The 25,994-nt window shown below is 48.3% G+C and overlaps 2 protein-coding genes across 2 annotated transcripts in view; both read left to right on the forward strand.

Annotated features, from left to right (window-relative positions):
* The window catches only part of LOC138666502 (zinc finger protein 721-like), a 513,630-nt gene that overhangs the window by 99,051 nt on the left and 388,585 nt on the right, over window positions 1-25,994 (forward strand). The gene's annotated exons all lie outside the window — the stretch shown is intronic.
* The window catches only part of LOC138663614 (oocyte zinc finger protein XlCOF6-like), a 38,325-nt gene continuing 12,600 nt past the window's right edge, over window positions 270-25,994 (forward strand). Inside the window, exon 1 of the mRNA XM_069749885.1 lies at window positions 270-397. Within this exon, the coding sequence (XP_069605986.1) occupies window positions 348-397 (50 nt within the window). The 5' untranslated portion in view covers window positions 270-347. The remainder of the gene's footprint in view (window positions 398-25,994) is intronic.

Raw genomic sequence — 25,994 nt, forward strand, 5'->3', positions numbered from 1 at the left:
TCCGCAAACCTCGCACACACACAGGACTCCACTATGTACACACGCTGCTCTGCTCCATACACCTCATACACAGATGGCTCCACTAAGTACACACAAGGCTCTGCACAGCTAGTACACACGGCTCTGCTACATCCACACTGTAAACCCCTCTTGACCCCACACATAAACTTCCCCTCATCCAGCACCATGACAACCAGTCCTGCATACCCTGAGGCCCCTGATCATGTGACCCCTGACTCCTCCCCTCCTGTGACCTCATCACAGGTCCTGTGCGCACAGAGTGTGGCCATATATGAAGAGTGCGAAACTGCGGGTGGAGGTCGGTGCTGGAGGCTCCATTATTCTCTATGTGGAGTGCGGCTCTGCGGGTGGAGGCTCCACACCAGAACTGTAGCAGGTAAAGACCCCAATATCCACAGGTGTCCCTTCTAATTGGGGGGAAACTATCACCTCTAATAATCCTCGGACAGTTCTGACAAACACGGAAAAGTGCCCCTTTATGGAGGTGACAGAAAGTCTGTTTAGTCACTTTAGCTTCATAGTATCAGCTCTAATCCAATGGGGAGAGAGCGATTTACCCTGAAGAGTCACAGATTGTGGGGGTGTTATAAAATGTGATATTTAGGGGGTTTGTGACTGAAACATGTTACTCTCATAGTATAGTGCCCCTTTCTTGGCCCCCACACACAGTACAATATTCCCCCATTATCCTCCACACACATTATGATATTACAAGATGCCCCATACAATATGCTACCACCCAAACCACTAGTTCAGGGCTGCCACTAGGAATTTCGGGGCCCCATACTGGCAACATTTTTGAGGCCTCCTTGAGACTCCGCCCAGGCTCCACCCCAGCCCCGCTTCCACCCCTCGAACTGTCCACAGTTTCATCGCCCTCTCTTGGAAAAAGTCCATTTCTGCACCATGTTTTCACCAATCACACATTAACAGTTCCCATCACCAGATCACACATATAGCCGGCAGCTTTTGTTTTTTTGTTTTCTAATCCGCAACCACGACAAGGTAGAATCTTTTGGCCGACCACTACTCTACTCTAACCTATTAATAATTTGTTAAAATATCCAACACAATTTAGGTATATTTTTATTTTTAAATGTTTAACCCCTTAGTAACAGAGCCAATTTGGTACTTAATGACAGAGCCAATTTTTACATTTCTGACCAGTGTCACTTTATGAGGTTATAACCCTGGAACGCTTTAACGGATCCCGCTGATTCTGAGATTGTTTTTTCGTGACATATTGTACTTCATGGTAGTGGTAACATTTTTTTTATATGACTTGAGATTATTTATGAAAAAAAATGGAAATGTCGCGAAAATTTTTAAAATTTTGCAATTTTCAAACTTTGAATTTTTATGCCCTTAAATCAGAGAGATATGTCACACAAAATAGTTAATAAATAACATTTCCCACATGTCTACTTTACATCAGCACAATTTTGGAAACAACATTTTTTTGTTAGGAAGTTGTAAGGGTTAAAAGTTGACCAGCAATTTCTCATTTTTACAACAAAATTTACAAAGCCATTTTTTTTAGGGACCACCTCACATTTAAAGTCACTTTGAGGGGTGTACATGACAGAAAATACCCAAACTTGACACCATTCTAAAAACTACACCCCTCAAGGTACTCAAAACCACATTCAAGAAGTTTATTAACCCTTTACGTGCTTCACAGGAACTGAAACAATGTGGAAGGAAAAAATTTACATTTATCTTTTTTGGCAAACATTTTACTTCAGAACCAATCTTTTTTATTTTCACAAGTGTAAAAAGAGAAAATGAACGACAAAATTTGCAATTTCTCCTGAATACGCCGATACCATATATGTGGGGGTAAACCACTGTTTGGGCGCACGGTAGGGCTTGGAAGAGAAGGAGCAGCGTTTGACTTTTTTAATGCAGAATTGCCTGGAATTGAGATCGGACGCCATGTCGCCTTTGGAGAGCCCCTGATATGCCTAAACAGTGGAAACCCCCCACAAGTGACCCAATTTTGGAATCTAGACCCCTTAAGGAACTTATCTAGATGTGGGGTGAGCACTTTGAAGCCCCAAGTGCTTCACAGAAGTTTATAACGTAGAGCCGTGAAAATAAAAAATCACATTTTTTCTACAGAAATGATGTTTTCGCCCCTAAATTTTTATTTTCACAAGGATAACAGGAGAAATTAGACTGCAATAGTTGTTGTGCAATTTGCACTGAGTACTTTTTCAATGCAGAATTGGCTGAAATTGAGATCGGACGCCAAGTGGCGCGTTTGGAGAGCCCCTGATGTGACTAAACAGTGGAAACCCCCCACAAGTGACCTCATTTTGGAAACTAGACCCATTACGGAACTTATCTAGATGTGTGTTGAGCACTTTGACCCCCCAAGTGCTTCATAGAAATTTATAACGTAGAGCCGTGTAAAATAAAAAATCCTTTTTTTTTTTTCTCAAAAATGATTTTTTAGCTCGCAGTTTTTTATTTTCTCAAGGGTAACAGGAGAAATTGGACTCCAAAATTTGTTGCCAATTTGTCCTGAGTACACTGATACTCCATATGTGGGGGGGACCACTGTTTGGGCACACATCAGGGCTCGGAAGGGAAGTAGTGACGTTTTAAAATGCAGACTTTGATGGAATGGTCTGCGGGTTTCATGTTGCATTTTCAGAGCCCCTGATGTACCTAAACAGTAGAAACCCCCCACAAGTGACCCTATTTTGGAAACTACACCCCCCATTTAACTTATCTAGATGTGTGGTGAGAACTTTGAATGCCAAAGTGCTTCACAGAAGTTTGACGCAGAGCCGTGAAAATAAAAAATCATTTTTTTCCACAAAAATGATTTTTTAGGCCCCAATTTTTTTTTTATTTTTGCAAGGTTAACAGGAGAAACTGGACCCCAAAACTTGTTGTCCAATTAGTCCTGAGTATGCTGATACCCCATATTTTTGAGCGCAAAATTGGCTGTCGCGTTTGGAGACCCCCTGATGTACCTAAACAGTGGAAACCCTCCAATTCTAACTCCAACCCTAACCCCAACACACCCCTAACCCTAATTCCAACCAAATCTATAACCCTAATCAAAACCCTAACCCCAAAACACCCCTAACCCTAATCCCAACCCTAACCATAACCCTAATCACAACCCTAATGCCAAAACACCCCTAACCCTAATCCTAACCATAATCAAATCCCTAAGCCCAACACACCCCTAATCATAATCTCAGCCCAAACCTAACCCTAATCCCAACCCTAATCCCAATACACCCCTAACCCTAATCCCAAACCTAACCCTAATCCCAAATGTAACCCTAATGCCAACCCTAACCCCAATCCCAAACCTAACCCTAATCCCAAACATAACCCTAATGCCAACCCTAACCCTAATGCCAACCCTAATACCAACCCAAACCCTAATCCCAACCCTAACCCTAATCCCAAATCTAACCCTAATTTTAGTCCTAACCCTAAATTTAGCTCCAAACCTAACCCTAACTTTAGCATCAACCCTAAGGCCATGTTCACACAATGCGTTTTTTACTGCGGAACCGCTGCGATTTTGCCGCTGCGGGTCCGCAGCTGTTTTCCATGCAGGGTACAGTACAATGTACCCTATGGAAAACAGGAACCGCTGTGCCCACTGTTATGAACAGGTAATTCAGAACCACAATGGACCTTGAAGTTCAGAGCACACAAAGTGACCTGACAATTACCCAAAAACATAGGACGAGCTCTGAGACGTGGGAACTCTGCTGACCGCAATCCCTAATCCTATCCAACCACACTAGAGGTAGCCGTGGAGCGCTCCTGACCAGACCTATGCACCTCGAGCACAGCCTGAGAAACTAGCTAGCCCCAAGAAAGAAAAATAAGCCTAGCTTGCCTCAGAGAAATACCCCAAAGGAAAAGGCAGCCCCCCACATATAATGACTGTGAGTTGAGATGAAAATACAAACGCAGAGATGAAATAGATTTAGCAAAGTGAGGCCCAACTTACTGAACAGACCGAAGATAGGAAAGATTGCTTTGCGGTCAACACAAAACCCTACAAACAACCATGCAGAGGGGGCAAAAAGACCCTCCGCACCGACTAACGGTGCGTCCCAGAGCTTCCAGCAAGCAAGAAAAACCAATATAGCAAGCTGGACAGAAAAAATAGCAAACAAAAAATAACACAAGCAAAACTTAGCTTATGCAGGATAGACAGGCCACAGGAACGATCCAGGAGAAAGCAAGACCAATACTAGAACATTGACTGGAGGCCAGGATCAAAGCACCAGGTGGAGTCAAATAGAGCAGCACCTAACGACTTAACCTCTCACCTGAGGAAGGAAACTCAGAAGCCGCAGTACCACTCTCATCCACCAAAGGAAGCTCATAGACAGAACCAGCCGAAGTACCACTCACGACCACAGGAGGGAGCTTGGCCACAGAATTCACAACAGTACCCCCCCTTGAGGAGGGGTCACCGAACCCTCACCAGAGCCCCCAGGCCGACCAGGATGAGCCACATGAAAGGCACGAACCAGATCGGCAGCATGGACATCAGAGGCAAAGACCCAGGAATTATCTTCCTGACCATAACCTTGCCACTTAACCAGATACTGGAGTTTCCGTCTCGAAACACGAGAATCCAAAATCTTCTCCACTATATACTCCAACTCCCCTTCAACCAAAACCGGAGCAGGAGGATCAATAGATGGAGCCACAGGTGCCACGTATCTCCGCAACAATGACTTATGGAACACGTTATGGATGGAAAAAGAAGCAGGAAGAATCAAACGAAAAGACATATGATTAAGAACCTCAGAAATCCTATACGGACTAATGAAACGAGGCTTAAACTTAGGAGAGGAAACCTTCATAGGAATATGACGAGATGACAACCAAACTAAATCCCCAACACGAAGTCGGGGACCCACACAGCGCCTGCGGTTAGCGAAACGTTGAGCCTTCTCCTGGGACAAAGTCAAATTGTCCACTACATGAGTCCAAATCTGCTGCAACCTATCCACCACAGTATCCACACCAGGACAGTCCGAAGACTCAACCTGCCCTGAAGAGAAACGAGGGTGGAACCCAGAATTGCAGAAAAACGGCGAAACCAAAGTAGCCGAGCTGGCCCGATTATTAAGGGCGAACTCAGCCAAAGGCAAAAAGGACACCCAATCATCCTGATCAGCAGAAACAAAACATCTCAGATATGTTTCCAAGGTCTGATTGGTTCGTTCAGTCTGGCCATTTGTCTGAGGATGGAAAGCCGAGGAAAAAGACAAATCAATGCCCATCCTAGCACAAAAGGCTCGCCAAAACCTCGAAACAAACTGGGAACCTCTGTCAGAAACGATGTTCTCTGGAATGCCATGTAAACGAACCACATGCTGGAAAAACAATGGCACCAAATCAGAGGAGGAAGGCAATTTAGACAAGGGCACCAAATGGACCATCTTAGAGAAGCGATCACAAACCACCCAAATGACCGACATTCTTTGAGAGACGGGGAGATCCGAAATAAAATCCATAGAGATATGTGTCCAAGGCCTCTTCGGGACCGGCAAGGGCAAAAGCAACCCACTGGCATGAGAACAGCAGGGCTTAGCCCGAGCACAAATCCCACAGGACTGCACAAAAGAACGCACATCCCGCGACAGAGACGGCCACCAAAAGGATCTAGCCACTAACTCTCTGGTACCAAAGATTCCAGGATGACCAGCCAACACCGAACAATGAACCTCAGAGATAACTTTATTCGTCCACCTATCAGGGACAAACAGTTTCTCCGCTGGGCAACGGTCAGGTCTATTAGCCTGAAATTTTTGCAGCACCCGCCGCAAATCAGGGGAGATGGCAGACAATATTACCCCCTCTTTGAGAATACCCGCCGGCTCAGGCAAACCCGGAGAATCGTGCACAAAACTCCTAGACAGGGCATCCGCCTTCACATTTTTAGAGCCCGGAAGGTACGAAACCACAAAGTCAAAACGGGAGAAAAACAGCGACCAACGAGCCTGTCTAGGATTCAACCGTTTTGCAGACTCGAGATAAGTCAAGTTCTTGTGATCAGTCAAGACCACCACACGATGCTTAGCTCCTTCAAGCCAATGACGCCACTCCTCGAATGCCCACTTCATGGCTAGCAACTCTCGATTGCCAACATCATAATTTCGCTCAGCAGGCGAAAACTTCCTGGAAAAGAAGGCGCATGGTTTCATCACCGAGCAATCAGAACTTCTCTGCGACAAAACCGCCCCTGCTCCAATTTCAGAAGCATCAACCTCGACCTGGAACGGAAGCGAAACATCTGGTTGGCACAACAGAGGGGCAGAAGAAAAACGACGCTTCAACTCCTGAAAAGCTTCCACAGCAGCAGAAGACCAATTGACCACATCAGCACCCTTCTTGGTTAAATCAGTCAACGGTTTAGCAATACTAGAAAAATTATTGATGAAGCGACGATAAAAATTAGCAAAGCCCAGGAACTTCTGCAGACTCTTCAGAGATGTTGGCTGAGTCCAATCATAAATGGCCTGAACTTTAACAGGGTCCATCTCGATAGTAGAAGGAGAAAAAATGAACCCCAAAAATGAAACCTTCTGAACACCAAAGAGACACTTTGACCCCTTCACAAACAAAGAATTCGCACGCAGGACCTGGAACACCATTCTGACCTGCTTCACATGAGACTCCCAATCATCCGAGAAGACCAAAATATCATCCAAGTATACAATCAGGAATTTATCCAGGTACTCTCGGAAGATGTCATGCATAAAGGACTGAAACACTGATGGAGCATTAGAAAGCCCGAATGGCATAACCAGGTACTCAAAATGGCCTTCGGGCGTATTAAATGCTGTTTTCCATTCATCGCCCCGTTTAATACGCACAAGATTATATGCACCACGAAGATCTATCTTGGTGAACCAACTAGCCCCCTTAATCCGAGCAAACAAATCAGACAGCAGCGGCAAGGGGTACTGAAATTTGACCGTAATTTTGTTTAGAAGGCGGTAATCAATACAAGGTCTCAGCGAACCATCCTTCTTGGCCACAAAAAAGAACCCCGCTCCCAATGGCGACGATGACGGGCGAATATGACCCTTCTCCAAGGACTCCTTTACGTAACTCCGCATAGCGGCGTGCTCAGGTACAGATAAATTAAACAGTCGACCCTTAGGAAACTTACTACCAGGAATCAAATCGATAGCACAATCACAATCCCTATGCGGAGGTAGGGCATTGGACTTGGGCTCATCGAATACATTCCGGTAATCAGACAAGAACTCTGGGACCTCAGAAGGGGTGGATGATGAAATAGACAGAGATGGAACATCACCATGTACCCCCTGACAACCCCAGCTGGACACAGACATAGATTTCCAATCTAATACTGGGTTATGGACTTGTAGCCATGGCAACCCCAACACGACCACATCATGCAGATTATGCAACACCAGAAAGCGAATATCCTCCTGGTGCGCAGGAGCCATGCACATGGTCAGCTGGGTCCAATACTGAGGCTTATTCTTGGCCAAAGGCGTAGCATCAATTCCTCTCAATGGAATAGGACACTGCAAGGGCTCCAAGACAAACCCACAGCGCCTAGCATACTCCAAGTCCATCAAATTCAGGGCAGCGCTTGAATCCAGAAATGCCATGACAGAATAGGAAGACAAAGAGCAGATCAAAGTAACGGACAAAAGAAATTTCGACTGTACCGTACCAATGGTGGCAGACCTAGCGAACCACTTAGTGCGCTTAGGACAATCGGAGATAGCTTGAGTGGAATCACCACAGTAGAAACACAGCCCATTCTGACGTCTGTGTTCTTGCCTTTCAGCTCTGGTCAAAGTCCTATCGCACTGCATAGGCTCAGGTTTATGCTCAGATAATACCGCCAAATGGTGCACAGATTTACGCTCACGCAAGCGTCGACCGATCTGAATGGCCAAAGACATAGACTCATTCAGACCAGCAGGCATAGGAATTTATATAGCAAGCTGGACAGAAAAAATAGCAAACAAAAAATAACACAAGCAAAACTTAGCTTATGCAGGATAGACAGGCCACAGGAACGATCCAGGAGAAAGCAAGACCAATACTAGAACATTGACTGGAGGCCAGGATCAAAGCACCAGGTGGAGTCAAATAGAGCAGCACCTAACGACTTAACCTCTCACCTGAGGAAGGAAACTCAGAAGCTGCAGTACCACTCTCATCCACCAAAGGAAGCTCATAGACAGAACCAGCCGAAGTACCACTACCGACCACAGGAGGGAGCTTGGCCACAGAATTCACAACAGCCCACATTGCGGAAATTCACTAAAAAAGCCGCGCTGAATAGCTGCGGTAAAAAAGAAGGACCATGTCACTTCTTTGTGCGGAACTGCAGCGGTTCCGCACCCATTGACCTCCATTGTGAGGGTCAAACCCGCAGTAAAACCCGCAGACGAAAAAAATATCTGCGGGTTTTCTGCGGTTTGTGGTGCAGAACCGCTGCAGCAGGAAGTGCGTGGGCGGAGTGTGGCTGTCCCCCCATGCCCCAATTCCACCCCCCCATGCTCCGATGCCACCCCCCGTGCTCCGACGCCCCCCCCCATGCCCTCATCTCCCCCCCTTATACTTACCGGGCCTCCCGGTGTCCGTCCGTCCGTCTTCTCCCTGGGCGCCGCCATCTTCCAAAATGGCGGGTGCATGCGCAGTGCGCCCGCCGAATCTGCCGGCCGGCAGATTCGTTCCAGGCACATTTTGATCACTGCGATAACCTCACAGTGATCAAAATAAAAAAAAGTAAATGACCTCCCCCCTTTATCACCCCCATAGGTAGTAACAATAATAAAATAAAGAAGGGGTAGGGTTAGGGGTAGGGTTAGGGTTAGGGGTAGGGGTAGGGTTAGGGGTAGGGTTAAGGTATTTTCAGCCATTTTAACCCTAAAAAACTTCCTAGAAAACACACAGACTCTGCAGAGAAAACTGCATAAAAAACCGCACTAAAAACCGCATAAAAAAACACACCAAAAACGCACCAAAAAACGCACCTGCGTTTTCTGCCAAGAGCTGCGGTTTTTAGTGCAGAAAAAACAGCAGGGAAATCAGGAACGTGTGAACATGGCCTAACCCTAACTTTAGCCCCAACCCTAACCCCAACTTTAGTCCCAACCCTAACCCTAACTTTAGCCCCAACCCTAGCCCTAACTTTAGCCCCAACCCTAACCCTAATTGGAAAATAGAAATACATACTTTTTTAAATTGTTTTTCCTAACTAAGGGGGTGATAAAGGGGGGGGAGGTATTTATTATTTTTTTCTATTTTGATCACTGTGATAGGATCTCACAGTGACCAAAATAAAACAAGAGGCAGACCACGACGAGCGCACTGTGCATGCGCCCGCCATTTTATTCCTGGAAGAAGATGCTGGCGGCCAGAAGAGGAAGCAGGAGGACCAAGGGACATCGGTAAGTATAACAGGGTCCCCGATCCCCCTATTTCTCTGACCTCTGATGTGCGATCACATCAGAGGACAGAGAATGACACACCGCTTTTTTTTTTTGCGGTCGCCGGTAAACGGTTAATTACCAGCGATCGCAAAACAGGGGTCGGTAAAAACTGACCCCGATCATGTTCTTTGGGGTCTCGGCTACCCCCGGCAGCTGAGACCCCAAAGATCTACCGGGTGCCGGCAGGTGGGCGCACAGCGCATGCGCCCATTTTTTTCCGATGGTGGTGCCCATCGAGAGCCACGAGGAGCATCGGGGAGACGGATGAGTATCCGGGGTGATCGGGATTCCGATTTGTCTGTCCTCTGATGTGCGATCACATCGGAGGACAGAGAAATTAAATGGGAAAACGCGTTTTTTTCTTTTCTACGGCTGCCGGTAAAAGGTTATGCGATCGCAACCTGGGGGTCGGTAAAAACTGACCCGAATCATGTTGTCTGGGGTCTCGGCTACCCCCGGCAACTGAGACCCCAGAGAAAATCCGACTCTGCGGGGTGCTATACACCCTTAATTGCCGCCGTTAAAAGGTGTATTGGCGGTCGTTAAGGGGTTAAAATGACCAACAATACCTCAATAATAGCAAATACAAGGAACAAATACAGCCACACCATGGCCAGATTGTATATTACCACCACATAGTGACCAAATACTACAATACTGATCTGTCCCATCCTGCCCCATATGATCTCCCCGTCCTGCCCCATCTGTCTCCATTCTGCCCCATCTGTCCCATGGTCCTGCCCTATCTTTCTCCATCATATCCATCCTGCCCCATGATCCTGCACCATGTGTCTCCATCCTGCCCCATGATCCTGCACCATGTGTCTCCATCCTGCCCTATGATCCTGCACCATGTGTCTCCATCCTGCCCCATGATCCTGCACCATGTATCTCCATCCTGCCCCATGACCCTGTCACATCTGTCTCCATCCTGCCCATGATCCTGCACTACATGTCTGCATCCTGCCTCGTGATCCTGCCCCATCTATATCCATCCTATCCCATCTGTCTTTACCTCCCTATCTCCATCCTGCCCCATGATCCTGCATCATGTATCTCCATCCTGCCCCATGATCCTGCATCATGTATCTCCATCCTGCCCCATGACCCTGTTGCATCTGTCTCCATCCTGCCCATTATCCTGCACCACGTGTCCGCATCCTGCCCCATGATCCTGTCCCTTCTGTCTCCATCCCGCCCCATGATCCTGCACCATATGTCTTCATCCTGACCCATCTGTCTCCATATCTGCCTAACTGTTTCCATCCTGCCCAATGATCCTGCACCATCTGTCTCTATCCTGAGCCATGATCCTGCACCATGTGTTTCCATCCTGCACCATGTTACAGGTTCAGTTTCTGCACAGGCAGAATCCTGCTCTGGGGCCCGGTTAGCAGAAGAGAGGGGGCCGATGTGGGAGTCAAGGCAGCAATGCCCTGATGGCAGCCCTGTACTAGATATTAAATCCTCACATAACCCAATTCTTGATACCGTACGGTGACACATTCTTGGTTCCCACACACACTATAGTGTTCTCACAGTACCTCCATCCCCAATTTCTTTTGGATGTTTTTCATGTAATATAAAGGACAGGCCGGAGTGAGCCGCCCCCTCCCCCCCCACGGCTAAGCGAAGGCCAGCATGACAATGGGTTGGAGAGGAGGGGGTGGGGCTGAAAGGGTTAACAGTATAGGGGGCGGGGGAGATAGTTGAAGAGAGGGTTAGGGAAGTGTCAGGGGGCGGGGGCCGGTCAGTTCCCGCTCACCAGCACTGAAAGCAGCAGCATGTCAGGTGTGGACGCTGTGCTGTAGAGCCTGAGGGCGGCTGCAGCCTCTCGGCCTCCCGGATGGCTGGAGGCGCAGGTGGCCCACCTGCTGGACGGCGGCGCCGGCGGCAGCGGATCCCCGCCGGCGGTCCCCCATCTTGATCGGCGGGCTCGGCGGACACGGCCCCCCGAGCGCCTATCGCCGGATCCTGGGCCTAGCGCCCCCCGCAGGCGTAGGAGCCCCTCCCGGGACCCTCCAGGCCGGGCGCCGGTAAGAGCAGCGGCGAGTAGGCCCCGGCCTGGGAGGAATCCGACTGCCAGGGGGGGCGCAGCGGCAGTTGCTAGGCCCTCACCTCGTGGTGCGGTGGGGGCGGAGCCAAGACGCGCCGGGCAGCGCTTGGGGCCTAGAGCAGCGGGAGGCCGCGGCGGTGCCGGTTCCGCCGCGCGGTCTGCCTCGGCGGTGAGAGCGGGGCCCAGAGGAGCGGTGGATGGAAGCGGGGCGGGCGGCCCGAGGCAGGACGGCGCTGGGTCGGCCCCTACTACAGTGGCGGGGGGTCCCCCTGCTCCAGGGCCTTGGAGCGGACAGCCTCTTACGGCGGCCTGGACTGCGGCTGGCGCCGGTCAGCAAGATGTGCCCTCGCCGGTCCAGGCGGCGTCTCCCCCCATCGCGGGGAGTCCGAATCCAGTGTCCCACGGGCCAGCTGCGTCCGGGAGCAGCGGGTCTGACGGACACCTCCAAGGCACATCGTTGGACGGGTCGGTGGCGGATTGGGCCGTTCGTGGACGTCCGGATACCAGCACTCCGGCTGGAGGGACCACAGATCCCTTGCAGCCCGGTGAGTATGCGTCTGTGTCTCGTGCTTGTTCTTATGATGCTAGTGCGCCTGCGTTTAGTGGTGGTCAGGGAGCGCTTAGCGGCGTAGCTGCGGCAGGGGTAGCAGGCGGCGGTGAAGCGGCAGGGGTGCGGGAGCTTTTGGTTAATGTGCAGAACCTGCTAGCTAGATTGGATCGTGATGTGGCTCCGCAGGGTTTTTTGGGTGCTTGGTCTGGTGTAACACGGAGTCCGGTTAGTGCAGCAGCAGCGCAGGCCGAGGTTGCGGAGCCAGTTTCGGTTTCTGTGCAGACTGAGAAGGAGAAGGAGTGTAGGGTCCACTTAGATGATAGGGCGCACGGCGAGGTATACGTGTGTTTTGAGGGCCCGTTGGGGGCGCATCTTAAGAAAGAGGTCAGGGAAAAGATTAGTAAGGATGAGTACGTGGAAATTTTTTCACTGCTCCCCTTGGAGAAATTTAACATTGACAAGGGGAAGAAGGAGGATTTAAAAAAGGAGGAGGAAGAAAAGCGGCGTTGGCGTTTGATTCCCCAGACTTTTGCTAATTGGCTTCAAGCTTTTGCCATTTTGGCCAGTGTTATTGGTGAGAAGGCTCCGGAGAATTGCTCGGGGCTATTTTGCTACATGGATTCCATCAGTGAGGCTCATAGGGTGTATGGCGGTCAGGCGTGGCTGAGATACGATGAGCAGTTTAGGCAGAGAAAAGCTGTGCGGCCGGCTATTAGGTGGGACCAGAAAGATATTGGTCTCTGGTTGCGCGTGATGGCGCAGTACAAGTTCGGCCATCCCTTTCAAGGGGGGGCCGGTGGGTCCGGCCATGGATCTCAGTCCGGTGCAGGGAGCTCCTCAGGCAACGCCGGTCAGGCAGGAGGACAGAAGTTGGGTGTCTGCTGGCAATTTAATGAGGGACAGTGCAAATTTGGAAGCAATTGTAGATTTAAACATTTGTGCTCCCACTGCAGTGGTTCCTCCCACGGAGCCGCAAAATGCTTTAAGAAGGGCAAGGCAAAAGCAGGTCCAGGTAATTCCCATGGGGGAGACTCCGGTGATGGTGGAAAGGATGGTCCCTTATCTAAGTAGGTACCCGGATAAGGAAAAGGCGGCACTGTTACTGTCCGGTTTTACGGAAGGTTTTGTTATTCCAGCACCTCCTTTTGTGGTTCCCGTTGTTAGGAAAAATCTGCATTCAGCCTTGTTACACTCTGAGGTGGTTTCAGAGAAGTTACGTAAGGAGGTGGCTTTGGGCCGCATGGCTGGCCCTTTTGACCATGCTCCGTTTGAGGACTTAGTTGTTTCCCCTCTGGGGGTGGTCCCTAAGAAGGAAGCGGGAAAATTTCGCCTTATCCAGCACCTGTCGTATCCTAAGGGTAGGTCGGTGAACGACGGCATTGATCCTGATTTGTGCTCGGTGGTTTACGCATCGTTTGATGAAGCGGTAGCTTGGGTGCAGAGATGCGGAAAAGGTGCCCTGTTGGCAAAGACGGACATAGAAGCCGCTTTTCGATTGTTGCCGGTTCATCCGTCTAGCGTTAGACTTCTTGGATGTTTTTGGGAGAAAAAATTTTTTGTTGACAGATGTTTGCCCATGGGTTGTTCGCTGTCTTGTGCTCTGTTCGAGGCGTTTAGTTCCTTTTTGGAATGGGTGGTACGGGACGTGTCTGGTTGCGATGCGGTCCTACACTACCTAGACGATTTTTTGTGCATCGGCCCGGCGGGGTCCGATTGCTGTGCAAGGATTTTGAATGCGATTGAATGGGTGGCTTCGCGGTTCGGGGTCCCGCTGGCACCGGGTAAGACGGAAGGCCCGAGTACGTGCTTGTGTTTCTTAGGCATAGTCATCGATACCGTGCGGTGGGAGTTTCGTTTGCCTGAGGACAAATTGACAGGCCTACGGGAAGACGTTGTGCGAACTGGTCGCCTGCGTAAGGTGCCTTTGCGAGACCTGCAATCTCTGCTCGGTAAGCTTAATTTCGCTTGTCGAGTCATGCCAATGGGGCGAGTTTTTTCTAGGAGGTTGGCTAGCGCTACGGCGGGAGTTAAGGCTCCTCACCATTTTGTGCGGTTATTAGCTGAGCACAAGGAGGATTTGGCAGTGTGGAGTGAGTTCCTGAAGTCATATAATGGTAGGTCGTTGTTTATGGCGGGCGTGATTGACAACGAGTCGTTGGAATTATTCACTGACGCAGCCGGAGGTTCGGGTTTTGGAGCATATTTCCAAGGGCAATGGTGCACGGCAAAGTGGCCTGCGAGTTGGATTTCTACTGGTTTAGTTCGTAACATTGCTCTCCTGGAGATTTTCCCTATTTTGGTAGCGGTGCACTTGTGGCAAGATAATTTTCGGAACAGGCGTGTTCGTTTTCGTTGCGATAACATGGGGGTGGTTTGCGCGATTAATAGTTTGTCTGCATCTTCGCCGCCGGTGGTTTGCGTGTTACGGCGTTTGGTGCTGTTGTGTTTGAATTTGAACGCGCATGTCACAGCGTCGCATGTGCCGGGAGTTCATAACTCCATCGCTGACTCTCTTTCTCGTTTGCAGTTCGATCGTTTTCGGTCATTGGCCCCGGAGGCGGAGATGGTCGGTTTGGAGTGCCCTCCAGAACTTTGGCTAGCGGTGTCCGGGACGCTCAGGCATTGATTAAGGCGTCGTTGGCTCCCAGAACCTGGGAGGCTTATCAGGCAACTTGGCGGGAGTGGGAGTTTTTGCTAGCAGCGGAATCTGGTGGGTGGAGCTACCAGGATCAGATCGGGATCCTGTTGTCATGGTTGAGCCGGGGGGCATCAGCGGGTTGGTCTCCCGCAAAAGTGTCAAGAGTCATGGCGGCCCTGGCCTTTGGTTGCAAATTGCGGGGTCAGGACGATATCACCAAGTCCTTTTTGGTGCAGAGGGCCGTAAGAGGTTTTAGGCGGCGGCCCAGAGGAACAGATTCTAGGAGGCCGGTGTCTTTTAACGTTTTGGAAAAATTGGGCGAAGCATTGTCATCACTGTGTTCTTCGTTTTTTGAGCTTTGTTTATTTCGGCTGGCCTTTTCATTGGCCTTTTTTGGGGCCTTTAGAGTAGGAGAGTTGGTGGCACCAAACAAAAAAGGGCCGGGGGGTTTATTGGCCAGGGACGTATTGTTGGCTGGGGCCAGGTGGAGTTATGGTTGCGAAGGTCAAAGTCGGATCAGGAGGGGCGGGGCAGCAGAATTGTGGTGGGCTCAGTTGCGGGGTCCGTTATGTGTCCAGTCTCTTGCCTTAGCAACTTTTGGGGCCTGCAGCCTAAGCGGGATGGGGCATTGTTATGTCACCAGGATGGTTCCTGCTTGTCTCGATACCAGTTCACGGCGGTTTTCAAAAAGGCGATTTCCTCGGTGGGGTTGGATGGGGCTTGTTTCGCCCCTCACTCCTTCCGGATAGGTGCCGCAACTGAAGCGGCAATTGGGGGATTGGAGGATTCCGCCATTCGTAGGATCGGTAGGTGGCGCTCCAACCGCTTTAGAAGTTATGTGCGGCCACAGGGGGTGGTCGATGGGGTTTTATAGGCTTTATGGAGCGTTTTGCTGCAGTAGGGGACAGTTGTTAAGTTTGTGTTTGTTTTCCAGGTCACCAAGGTTTATTGGTGTGGATTCTTGGACACTCGTACGTGCACTGGGGAGCTCTGCGAGCCGACGTTCAGACGGAGGGCAGGCAACTCGGATTTGATCGAAGCGTCGCAGTCATCCGGTGGCTCGGTTTTCGGGGTATGGCCTGGAATCGCGTGTTGCGGGAAATCCAGAACAGTGTGAGACTGGACAGAGCTCCCGACGTTTTGGTTTTGCACGTGGGGGGTAACGATCTTGGGGTCCGACCTTTTCGGGAGTTGGTTAGAGACATCAAACAGGACTGTTTACGTTTGTGGGTTTTGTACCCGGGATTGACTGTCGTCTGGTCCGAAATCGTGCCGCGGAAACGGTGGAAGCACATGCGGTCTTTGCAAAAAATTGATAAGGCCCGCATAAAGGTGAACAGGGCGGTGTCTGCCTTTGTGGTTAGGAATGGGGGTGCGGCGGTCAGACATTTTGAATTGGAATCTGGAAATGGGGAGTATTGGTTGGCGGACGGCGTGCATTTGAATGCTGTAGGAATGGATTTTTGGGCTCTCGGGTTACAGGAGGGCATTGAGAAGGCCATAGCTTTTCGGTCGGGTGGGGTCTCGGGCCTTTAAGGTTTTCAAAGGCCTCTCGTTGTGGCGGTTGGGGGGAGTCCTTGGAGTTGGTGGAAATTGGTTTGGGGGGTCCATAGGTATATGGCTCCTCTGTTCTGAAGTTTATTATGTTTTGGATCTGGTGATTGGTGGTGGGGAGTTCCGGCAGGGGTGGTCGGATCTCATGTTTTTACCGCGAACAGTGAACCCTCTTGCGGGGTTTTTGGTGCTCCCGAGCCAGGCTTACAACGGCTGGGAGTAAAATATGGTTTGAGTTATGTTCGCGGTATGGTTAAAATCACCAGATTCTTTTGGGCTCCAAGGACTTCCCCTAGTTTTGAAATGTATGCTTTTACATTAATTGTTAACCGTTGTTTTTGTTTAATAAACAGGCTGCTGTGGCCTACATAATTCCAAAGAAACTCTTGTCTCTGTCTTAATTGGGAGAAGGGGTTCGGGTGGTCGCGCTGGGGGAAAAAAGGTAAGGGATGGTAAGAGTGTCAGTAGGGGGTATCTCCCTCTTTCCCAAGAAGCTTCGACAATACCAGGGTCAGGAAACCTACAAGAAAATGCTAACAAAAATCATATCCAGAGAAAAAAGCCACTGTACATGGAGACATTGGCATCATATAACTCCTGTCTTGTTGTTCTTACAAAAATCTTTTATAAAAACCTCAAACTTCTGTGTGTGAATCAGACATGAGATCTAACGTGATTACAGTGCAGGGAAGACGGGAAACATTCATATAGACGGCCGATGGTGATGGATTCAGTGATGGACTCTGGCCAAATATGTTTCTAGAGCCATAGTAGAAAATGAAGCTGTCGCCCTCATCATGAAGTAGTTATTTCTCATGTCACGTGTAATGAATATCTCCTGCAGTATTGCTAATGCCGATTCCACTGTCGGTAAATGAGACGAGAATTAGCGTTATGGAAGATGAGTCTATGAGGAACGTATTCAGCTGCCGACTCCGAGGAAGAAACTGCTTGTTGTATGTGGCCTAAAATGTATAGGTTTTATTAGTAGATGTCAGGGAAGAAGATAGAATGTCATAAAATCAGGGTCGGACTGGGATGTCTGGGGTCCACAGGGGGAATTGACCCTAGGGGCACACCCTACAGCTATATGCAAACATATAGCCTTTATCCCCGATATTGTGGAGCGTCGACTGTAAAACACAGGCGGCTGCTGCACATCTACTGTGCGCCACCTTATCTGAGATGTACAATTACGGTAGTTTGCATTAACTCCTTCCCGACGTGCGCCGTGCTAGTACAGCACTACAGGAACTGCATTTCTGCCAGCCACAGTACTAGTACGGAGGCACGATCACTGCGGTCTCACGGTGAGCACGTACGGGTGTCAGCTGTCACGATTGGTGCCAGAGCCGATTGTGGGCATTTAACCCCTCTGATGCCAGAACAGTCGCGCAGGGAGGCGCTCTCCCACCGGAACAACGCAATGCGATCGCGTTGTTTTGGCAGTCTCCATGGAGACCTCCGGCTCCAAGATGGCCGCGGGGTCCTTCCAGGTCCTTCAGTGAGGTGGCTTACAAGCACCTGCTGAGAACAGGAGCCTGCAAGCCTCCTTAAGTTCCTGTCAGATTGCTGATCTGACGCTGTGCTATGCAAAGTGTCAGATCAGCGATCTGACATGATATAGTGATGTCCCAACCTGGGACAATGTTATAAAGTAAAAAAAAAATGAGAATGTATAAAAATATATTTTTTTAAAAATCCCCAAATAAAGAAAAATAAATAACTAAATGTTTCCAATAAATCAATTTATTTATGCAACTAAAAAAACAATAAAAGTACACATATTTGATATTGCCGCGTCCGTAACGACCCGCTCTATAAAACTGTCCCACTAGTTAACCCCTTTAGTGAACACCGTAAAAAAACGAGGCAAAAAACAATGCTTTATCATCATACCGCCGAACAAAAAGTGCAATAAAACGCATTCAAAATGATGGATTTAAATAAAAATGGTACTGCTGAAAATGTCATCTTGTCCCGCAAAAATCAAGCCACGATACAGCTCAATCAGCAGAAAAATAAAAAAAGTTATAGCTCTCAAAATAAAACGATGCAAAAATAATAATTTTTTCTATAAAATAGTTATTATTGTGTAAAAGTACCAAAACATGAAAAAAGATATAAGTGAGGTATCGCTGCAATCATACTGACACGAAGAATAAAGCTGCCTTATCAATTTTACCACACACGGAACGGTATAAAAAAAAATTATAAAAAAAGCAATTCCTGCATTGTAGGTTTTTGTTCATTCTGCCTCCCAAAAATTGGAATAAAAAGTGAACAAAAAATGTCATGTGCCGAAAATGGTACCAATAAAAATGGCAATTCATCGTGAAAAAAAACAAGACCTCACATGACTCTGTGGGTCAAAATATGGATAAATTATAGCTCTCAAAATGTGGTGATGCAAAAACTATTTTTTTTGCAATAAAAAGCATCTTTTAGCGTGTGACAGCAGCCAAACATAAAAACTGGCTGTAAAAAAACGCTATAAATGCTATAAATCGTAAATCAAACCCCCCTTTATCACCCCCTTAGTTAGGGAAAAATAATAAAATAAAAAAAGTATTTATTTCCATTTTCCCATTAGAGTTAGGGCTAAAGTTAGTCTTGGGTCTAGAGTTGGGGTTAGGGTTTGGATTACGTTTATGGTTTGGATTAGAGTTGGGATTTTGGTTAGGGGTGTGTCAGGGTTAGGGGTTTGGTTAGGGTTATGGTTAAGCTTGGGATTAGGGTTAGGGATGTGTTGGGGTTATGGGTGTGGTTGGTATTAGGGTTTGGATTTAAAAATGGGAGGTTTTTACTGTTTAGGCACATCAGGGGCTCTCCAAATGCGACATGGCTTCTGATCTCAATTCCAACCAATTCTGCATTGAAAAAGTAAAACGGTGCTTCTTCCCTTCCAAGCTCTGTCGTGCGCCTAAACAGTGGTTTACCCCCACATATGGGGTATTAGTGTACTCAGGACAAATTGGGCAACAACTTTTGGGGTGGATTTTCTTCTGTTACCCTTGGGAAAATACAAAACTGGGGCTAAAAAACATTTTTTGTGGAAAAAAAGAATTTTTCTTTTCATGGCTCTGTCTTATAAACTGTAGTGAAACACTTGGAGGTTCAAAGTGCTCAGCACACATCTAGATAAGTTCCTTAGGGGGTCTACTTTCCAAAATGGTGTCACTTGTGGGGGGTTTCTACTGTTTAGGTACATCAGGGGCTCTGCAAATGCAACGTGACGCCCGCAGACCATTCCATCAAAGTCTGCATTCCAAAATGGCGCTCCTTCCCTTCCGAGCCCTACCATGCGCCCTAATGGTGGTTTCCCCCACATATGGGGTATCAGCGTACTCGGTACAAATTGCACAATAACTTTTGTGGTCCAATTTCTCCTGTTACCCTTGGTAAAATAAAACAAATTGTATCTGAAGTAACTTTTTTGGGAAAAAAGTTAAATGTTCATTTTTTTTAAACATTCCAAAAATTCCTGTGAAACACCTGAAGGGGGTGGATGCCTCGTCCGTCAGTGCTGGAGCAGTCCTATTCCAAAAGGATGCTCAAGGTCGGAAGCATCCTTGCTTCTTTTTGTCTAAGACCTTTACACCGGCGGAGATGAATTATTCTATCGGGGACAGGGAGTTGCTAGCAATGAAGTTGGCCTTCTCAGAGTGGAGACACCTCCTGGAGGGGGCTTGTTTTCCCTTCAAAGTTTACACTGACCACAAGAATTTGGTATATTTACAGACTGCCCATCAGCTAAATTCTCACCAGGCTAGATGGTTCCTGTTCTTCTCCCGCTTCAGTTTCATTCCATTTCAGTTACTCTCCATCTTCTCTGCGGGGAAAAGAACATTCGTGCTGACGTTCTCTCCCGCTCCGATGTATAATTGGAGGACGAGGAGCCTCAGCTTATTGTTCCTTCAGAGACCCAGAGAACTGTGGCTCCGGTTTCGCTAGTCTCTGCCCCCAAGCAAGACATTCATTCCACCTAATTTGCGACCGGAGGTTCTCTCTTGGGCTCACTTGTCCAGGGTGGGAGGACATTTTGGGACCAAGATGACATCTGCGCTTCTGGCGAGGATGTACTGGTGGCCGTATATGGCACGTGACATCGGGGACTATATTCGGGCTTGTGTCTCCTGTGCGAAGAATCGGTCTTCTCGGTAACGGCCTACTGGATTACTTTACCTCCTGCCGGTGGCAGACAGGCCCTGGGAGATGGTCGGGATGGACTTCGTAGTGGGCTTACCCAAGTGTCGTAGCTGCACCATTGTCTGGGTAGTCACCAATCATTTTTCCAAAATGGTGCACTTGGTGCCTCTTCGATGGGTACCATCTGCAAGGGTCTTGGCGGCGTTGTTTATCAAAACATGTTTTCTGCCTACTCGGTATGCCAGACAAAATTGTCAGTGACCGGGGTCCCCAGTTTGCGTCTCGGTTCTGGAGAGAGCTCTGTCGTTTACTCAGCATTGAGCCGAATCTCTCTTCTGCGTACCATCCCGAGATAAATGGGTTGGTAGAGAGAGCCAACCAGACTCTGGTCACATACCTGCGACATTTTGTCTCCACCAGGCAGCATGAATGGGCATCCTTGCTATCATGTGCGGAATTTGCATTGAACAACGCTGTACTGGGCAGACCCCATTCCTCCTTAACTACGGCCAGCATCCGCGTGTCCCTGTGCCCATGCCCGTGTCATCCACCGATTCTAGGGTGGCAGACTGGGCGATGGAGGCACGTGACATTTGGGACTGCACACAGGATGCCATCCAATGAGAGAATGAGGATTTCTGCCGATGCACACCGGCGCTCTGCTCTTTGGTCCTGGCGACTTATTGTGGCTCTCCGTCCGTAACATCAGGCAGCGAGTTGAGCCCACTAAGTTTGTGCCTCTCTACATAGGTCCTTTCAAGGTCTTGGAACAAGTCAATTCTGTGGTCTACCGGTTGGCTCTTCCTCCACACCTAGGTATCGCCGACACCTTTCATGTATCCCTACTAAAACTCATTCACGTGTCCCGGTTCTCTAAGTCATCTGTCAGGACATCAGGCTCATCCACGGTCGATTACTAAGTGAATTCTATCATTGGGTGTAAGGTTTGTTACGTGGCAAAAAATTCTATCTGGTGGATTGGAAGGGCCATGGCCCAGAGGACAGGTCCTGGGAACCTGTTGAGCACATTCAGGCTCCTCCGCTCATTGCTGCCTTTCGAGCGTAGCGAGGCCCAAGGATGGGGGCCTTAGGAGGGGGCGTAATGTTAGGTGTCGAGTTCCTGCCGCTGTACAAGGGGAATCCCCAACCATGTCCGCTGCGGTCTCCCATTCCTCTCCAACCGCAGTGGAGCCTGCTCAGCAGAGACTTCGATCCCAGCATATGGCTCAAGCAGATACTGTGCGTTTGGTTACTGCTGCCTTTCCAGACTCAGCCTTTGTTACCAGCACTGATCAGCGGCGAGCAGATGTGCCTGGGACAAAGTCCTGCTTTTCTTCTACTGAGCATGCCCACGGGACAACCTCTCATTTGAGGTCAGGGGTCACATGCTCAGGTCCTGTAGCGGCTCCGATTGGACCACTAGGAAGGCCACCAGAAACCCATCACGACTGCCCCCTGCTTAGCTGCAATCCCAGGATGAGCACTTAACACAGAATCATGAAACTCTTGCAGGAGACTGAGACGGAAAGGTTCAGGTATGAACAATTTACCTGAAGGTTTATTACTAGGAACCCGAGTTTGGGCCTCCAGAATTTCTCTCTGTAAATCAGATGAGGGGACACAGAATCAATGCTTCGGGATAAAGCATCAGCCTTAATATTCTTAGATCCCAGGCGGAATGTGATAGTAAGATGAAAACGAGAACAAAAGCGCCCACTGAGCCTGTCTGGGGGTCAATCTCTTGGCAGACTCGATATAGGCCAAATTTTTATGATCACTGATAACTGTGATGGGATGGATGGCCCCCTCCAGGAAATGTTTCCATTCTTCAAAAGCCAGCTTAACCGCCAACAATTCCCTATTGCCGCCATCATAATTTCTCTCAGCAGAAGAACATTTTTTAGAAAAGAAGGAGCACAGCTTAAGATTACTAAGGGTGAAAGGACCCTGAGACAAAACTGCCCCCACACCCACCTCAGAAGCCTCAACGTCCACGATAAAAGGCCTTGATGGATCGGGTTGTACCAACACAGGAGCTGAAGTAAAACATTTTTTCAACGACAGGAAACAATTTTTCGCATCCACGGACCAATCTTTCACATTAGCCTCCTTGAGAGTAAAGGTCCGTCAAAGGCTTTACCACCTGTGAAAAAACCCTTAGTATACTTCCTATAGAAGTTAGCAAAGACCAAAAAATCACTGCAAGCCATTTAAGTCTTGAGGCTGCACCTAATCTGTAATGTTCTGTACCTTCTTAGGATACATGCGGAATCCCTCCCCTGACACAATTAAACCCAGAAAGGACAGTTCTTGTACGAAAAATTAAAATTTCTCCAATTTGGCATACAAATGATTCTCCTTGAGCCTCATAAGAACCATATGCAGATGGTGCAAGTGAGTTTCACTATCCGCCGAGTACACCAAAATGTCATCCAGGTAGATAACAACATAACGCCCAATTAGGTCAGAGAAAATAACATTAATGAAATTCTGAACAACAGCAGGAGCGTTAGTGAGACCAAAGGGCATAACCAAGTACTCAAACAGCCCTTCAGTCATTAGAAACGCCATTTTCCATTCATCCCCTTCCTGGACCCTTATAAAGTTATAAGCCCCCTGTAAATCAAGCTTAGAGAACCATTTGGCCTCGGTGAGTTGGTTACATAGATCAGGGGAAGAGGGTACGTGTTTTTCACCATAATCTTGTTCAGTTCCCGAAAGTAGAGGCACGGCCGCAAACCACCATTTTTTTTACAAAAAAGAACCCCGCTGCCACAGGTGAAACAAAAGGCCAAATATGCCCCTTGCGGAGACTCTCGGTGACGTACTCCTTCATGGCTTGACGCTCTGGCCTGAAGAAATTAAACAGACAAGCCTTGGGTAACTTGGCTCCTGGAACTAAATCAATGGCACAATCAAAAGGTCTATGTGGTTGAAGAGCCTTAGCCTCACTTTCAGAAAACACATCTTTAAAGTCCTTTAGGTATTCCGGAATACCCTCCAGACCGACAGGCGACACTGACACAGATTTTTCAGGGGTGACAAGAGGTTCCAAGTTACAACACAAACTGTTAACCTTACATCCCCACTGAATGATCTCCCCCGTGACCCAATCAGTAATAGGGTTGTGATGTTGAAGTCAAGGCATCCCCAATACCAGATCTGCAGGAAAATTATTCAGAACAAAACAAACAAAACAACTTAATTTTTCCACATGAGTAAGACACACTTTCAGCGAAAAAACTTCAGACATAGAGCAAATTCCATCACGGGTGAGAGGAGTGGAGTCAATAACCATGATTTTAACAGGATCTTTAAGCCCGACTGTGCCAATCTTATTAAGAGTCACCACCCAAGCATCAATCAGGTTAATAGTAGAACCGCAGTCAACAAAGGCAGTGGTCACTACAGGACCGCCAGCAAGTTCCAAATCTACCTGAAGGAAGAATTTTAGCAAGTGAGGAAAATGTACCTGGTAGTATGGGCAACTTCTTCGATCATTACCCTGACATAAGGCATTTCCCGATGACTTGGCTGAAGGATAGGAGGGACAGTCCTTTTTCCAATGGCCAGAGGCTCCACAGTAAAAGCATAGTTGGTTGTCTCTATGGCGTCTTCTCTCTCTTTCCTTCAACAAGATCGCCCCAGCCTCCATGGACTCAGGGTCGGACGCAATGTCACTCAGGTTGGAGTATAATGGAAACTCTTGCCGCATCACTCCTCTGGCACAGAGCCTCCTGTACATGCGGACAACCTGAGTCATGACGTCCTCCGGAGTATTGGGGGGCTGATGAAATGCCAGAGTGTCCCGTAGACTGTTGGACAGGCCTCTGCGAAACAACTCCCTCAGGGCGGTATCGTTCCAGGATGCTTCAGCGGCCCAGTGTCTAAACTCTGAACAGAACCATTCTGCTGAGTGCTTTCCCTGTGTCGCACTCATCAACATATCCTCTGCCAGGCACATTCTATCAGGCTCATCATAAATGTGCCCCCCTCAAAAACAGATTCACCAACACACATTCCAGTACGGAGGGAGAGAGAGAGAGAGCCCATGCCTGTGGAGCCCCTTAACAAGGACATAACAATCCCCACCCTCTGCTTTTCATTTACAGAAGCACGGGGATGTAACTCAAAAAACAACTTGCATCCCTCTTTAAAAACCCTAAACAACTTTTTATCCCCCCCATAAAATGTCAAGTAATTTTATCGGTTCTGAGGGTCCACGAGAGACACATCAGTGGGGCCCCCATCCCAAGTCCCTGACGGAACAGGACCTTGTAAAGCTCCTGCCACATCTCTCTGCACTAGTAGATGTGAGTGAGCCAGGGCTTCCTGTTCCATAGACAGCTTCTGCATTAACTGAGAGAGCCCACTTACTTGATCTGAGAGAGCCCGTACCAGATCCATAACAGCAAGCACCCCACCTCACGACCAGATGGGAAGAGAATGTGCGGACAGTTATATTGTCACGAACCCTGGGTGTACCTGCCACAAGGCGGGCAGCTCACCGCAGTAAGGAAGACACGAGCAGAGCGGCGGAGAACTCACCAGCAGTGAGCAGGACCTGAAACACGTGATTGAGGAGGAGTGGCCAAGGCTGGAGACAGGCGCCGGAGTGTTGGGGAGCCGGACGGCGCCAGAGAGAAGTCAAATGTGGCGAGGTCAAAACCAGGATGTCAATAAGGTACTGGGGGTGAGGCGGAAGGATAGTCAGGTGAAAGTAGGAGACCAGAAAGCCGAACCAAGCAATGAAGTACAGAACGAGATGCGAGGTGACAAAGTCAAAACAGCCAGGCTGGGGGGTCCAAACCAAAGAAAGCAGTCAAACAAACACTGTATGCACACGCACACCAGGGGGTCAGACACACAGACAGAACGAAAGTATAACTGACAAGGAATCCAGGTTCAGAGTGGGTATAAATATCCCTCCCAGATCCAAAAGGAGGCCAGATACAATTAACCTTGAGAGGGCAGGGCATGAACCCTTGTCCAAATAATGACACAGGGGACAAATACCGCCACACTATGACCAGACCACATAGTGACCAAATAATACCACATAGAGGAGACAAATACTACCACACCACAACCAGACCACATATTACCACCACATATTGACTGAATAATATCACATACAGGGGACAAATATTGCCATACTATAAACAGACCACATAGTGACCAAATAATATCACATACAGTAGACAAATACTGCCACACCATGACCAGACACATATTACCAACACATAGTGACTGGATAATACCACATACAGCTGGTTAATACACACACATCATGCCAGACCACATAGTGACCGAAAAATACCACATACAGCGGATTAATGCAGTCACATCATGACCAGACCACATAGTTGCTAAATACTTACACATACAAGAGAAATGCCACCAAATCATGACCAGATCACATATTACCACCATATAATGAGAGTACTACAATACTGATCATTAATAAAAACCACAATTTTAATAACACTAATATTACCACTGGTGGCATTATACACAGGAGTGTACAGATAATACAGTGAT

This window comes from Ranitomeya imitator, chromosome 2 (assembly GCF_032444005.1).
Source record: "Ranitomeya imitator isolate aRanImi1 chromosome 2, aRanImi1.pri, whole genome shotgun sequence".
NCBI classification, from domain to species: Eukaryota; Metazoa; Chordata; class Amphibia; order Anura; family Dendrobatidae; genus Ranitomeya; species Ranitomeya imitator.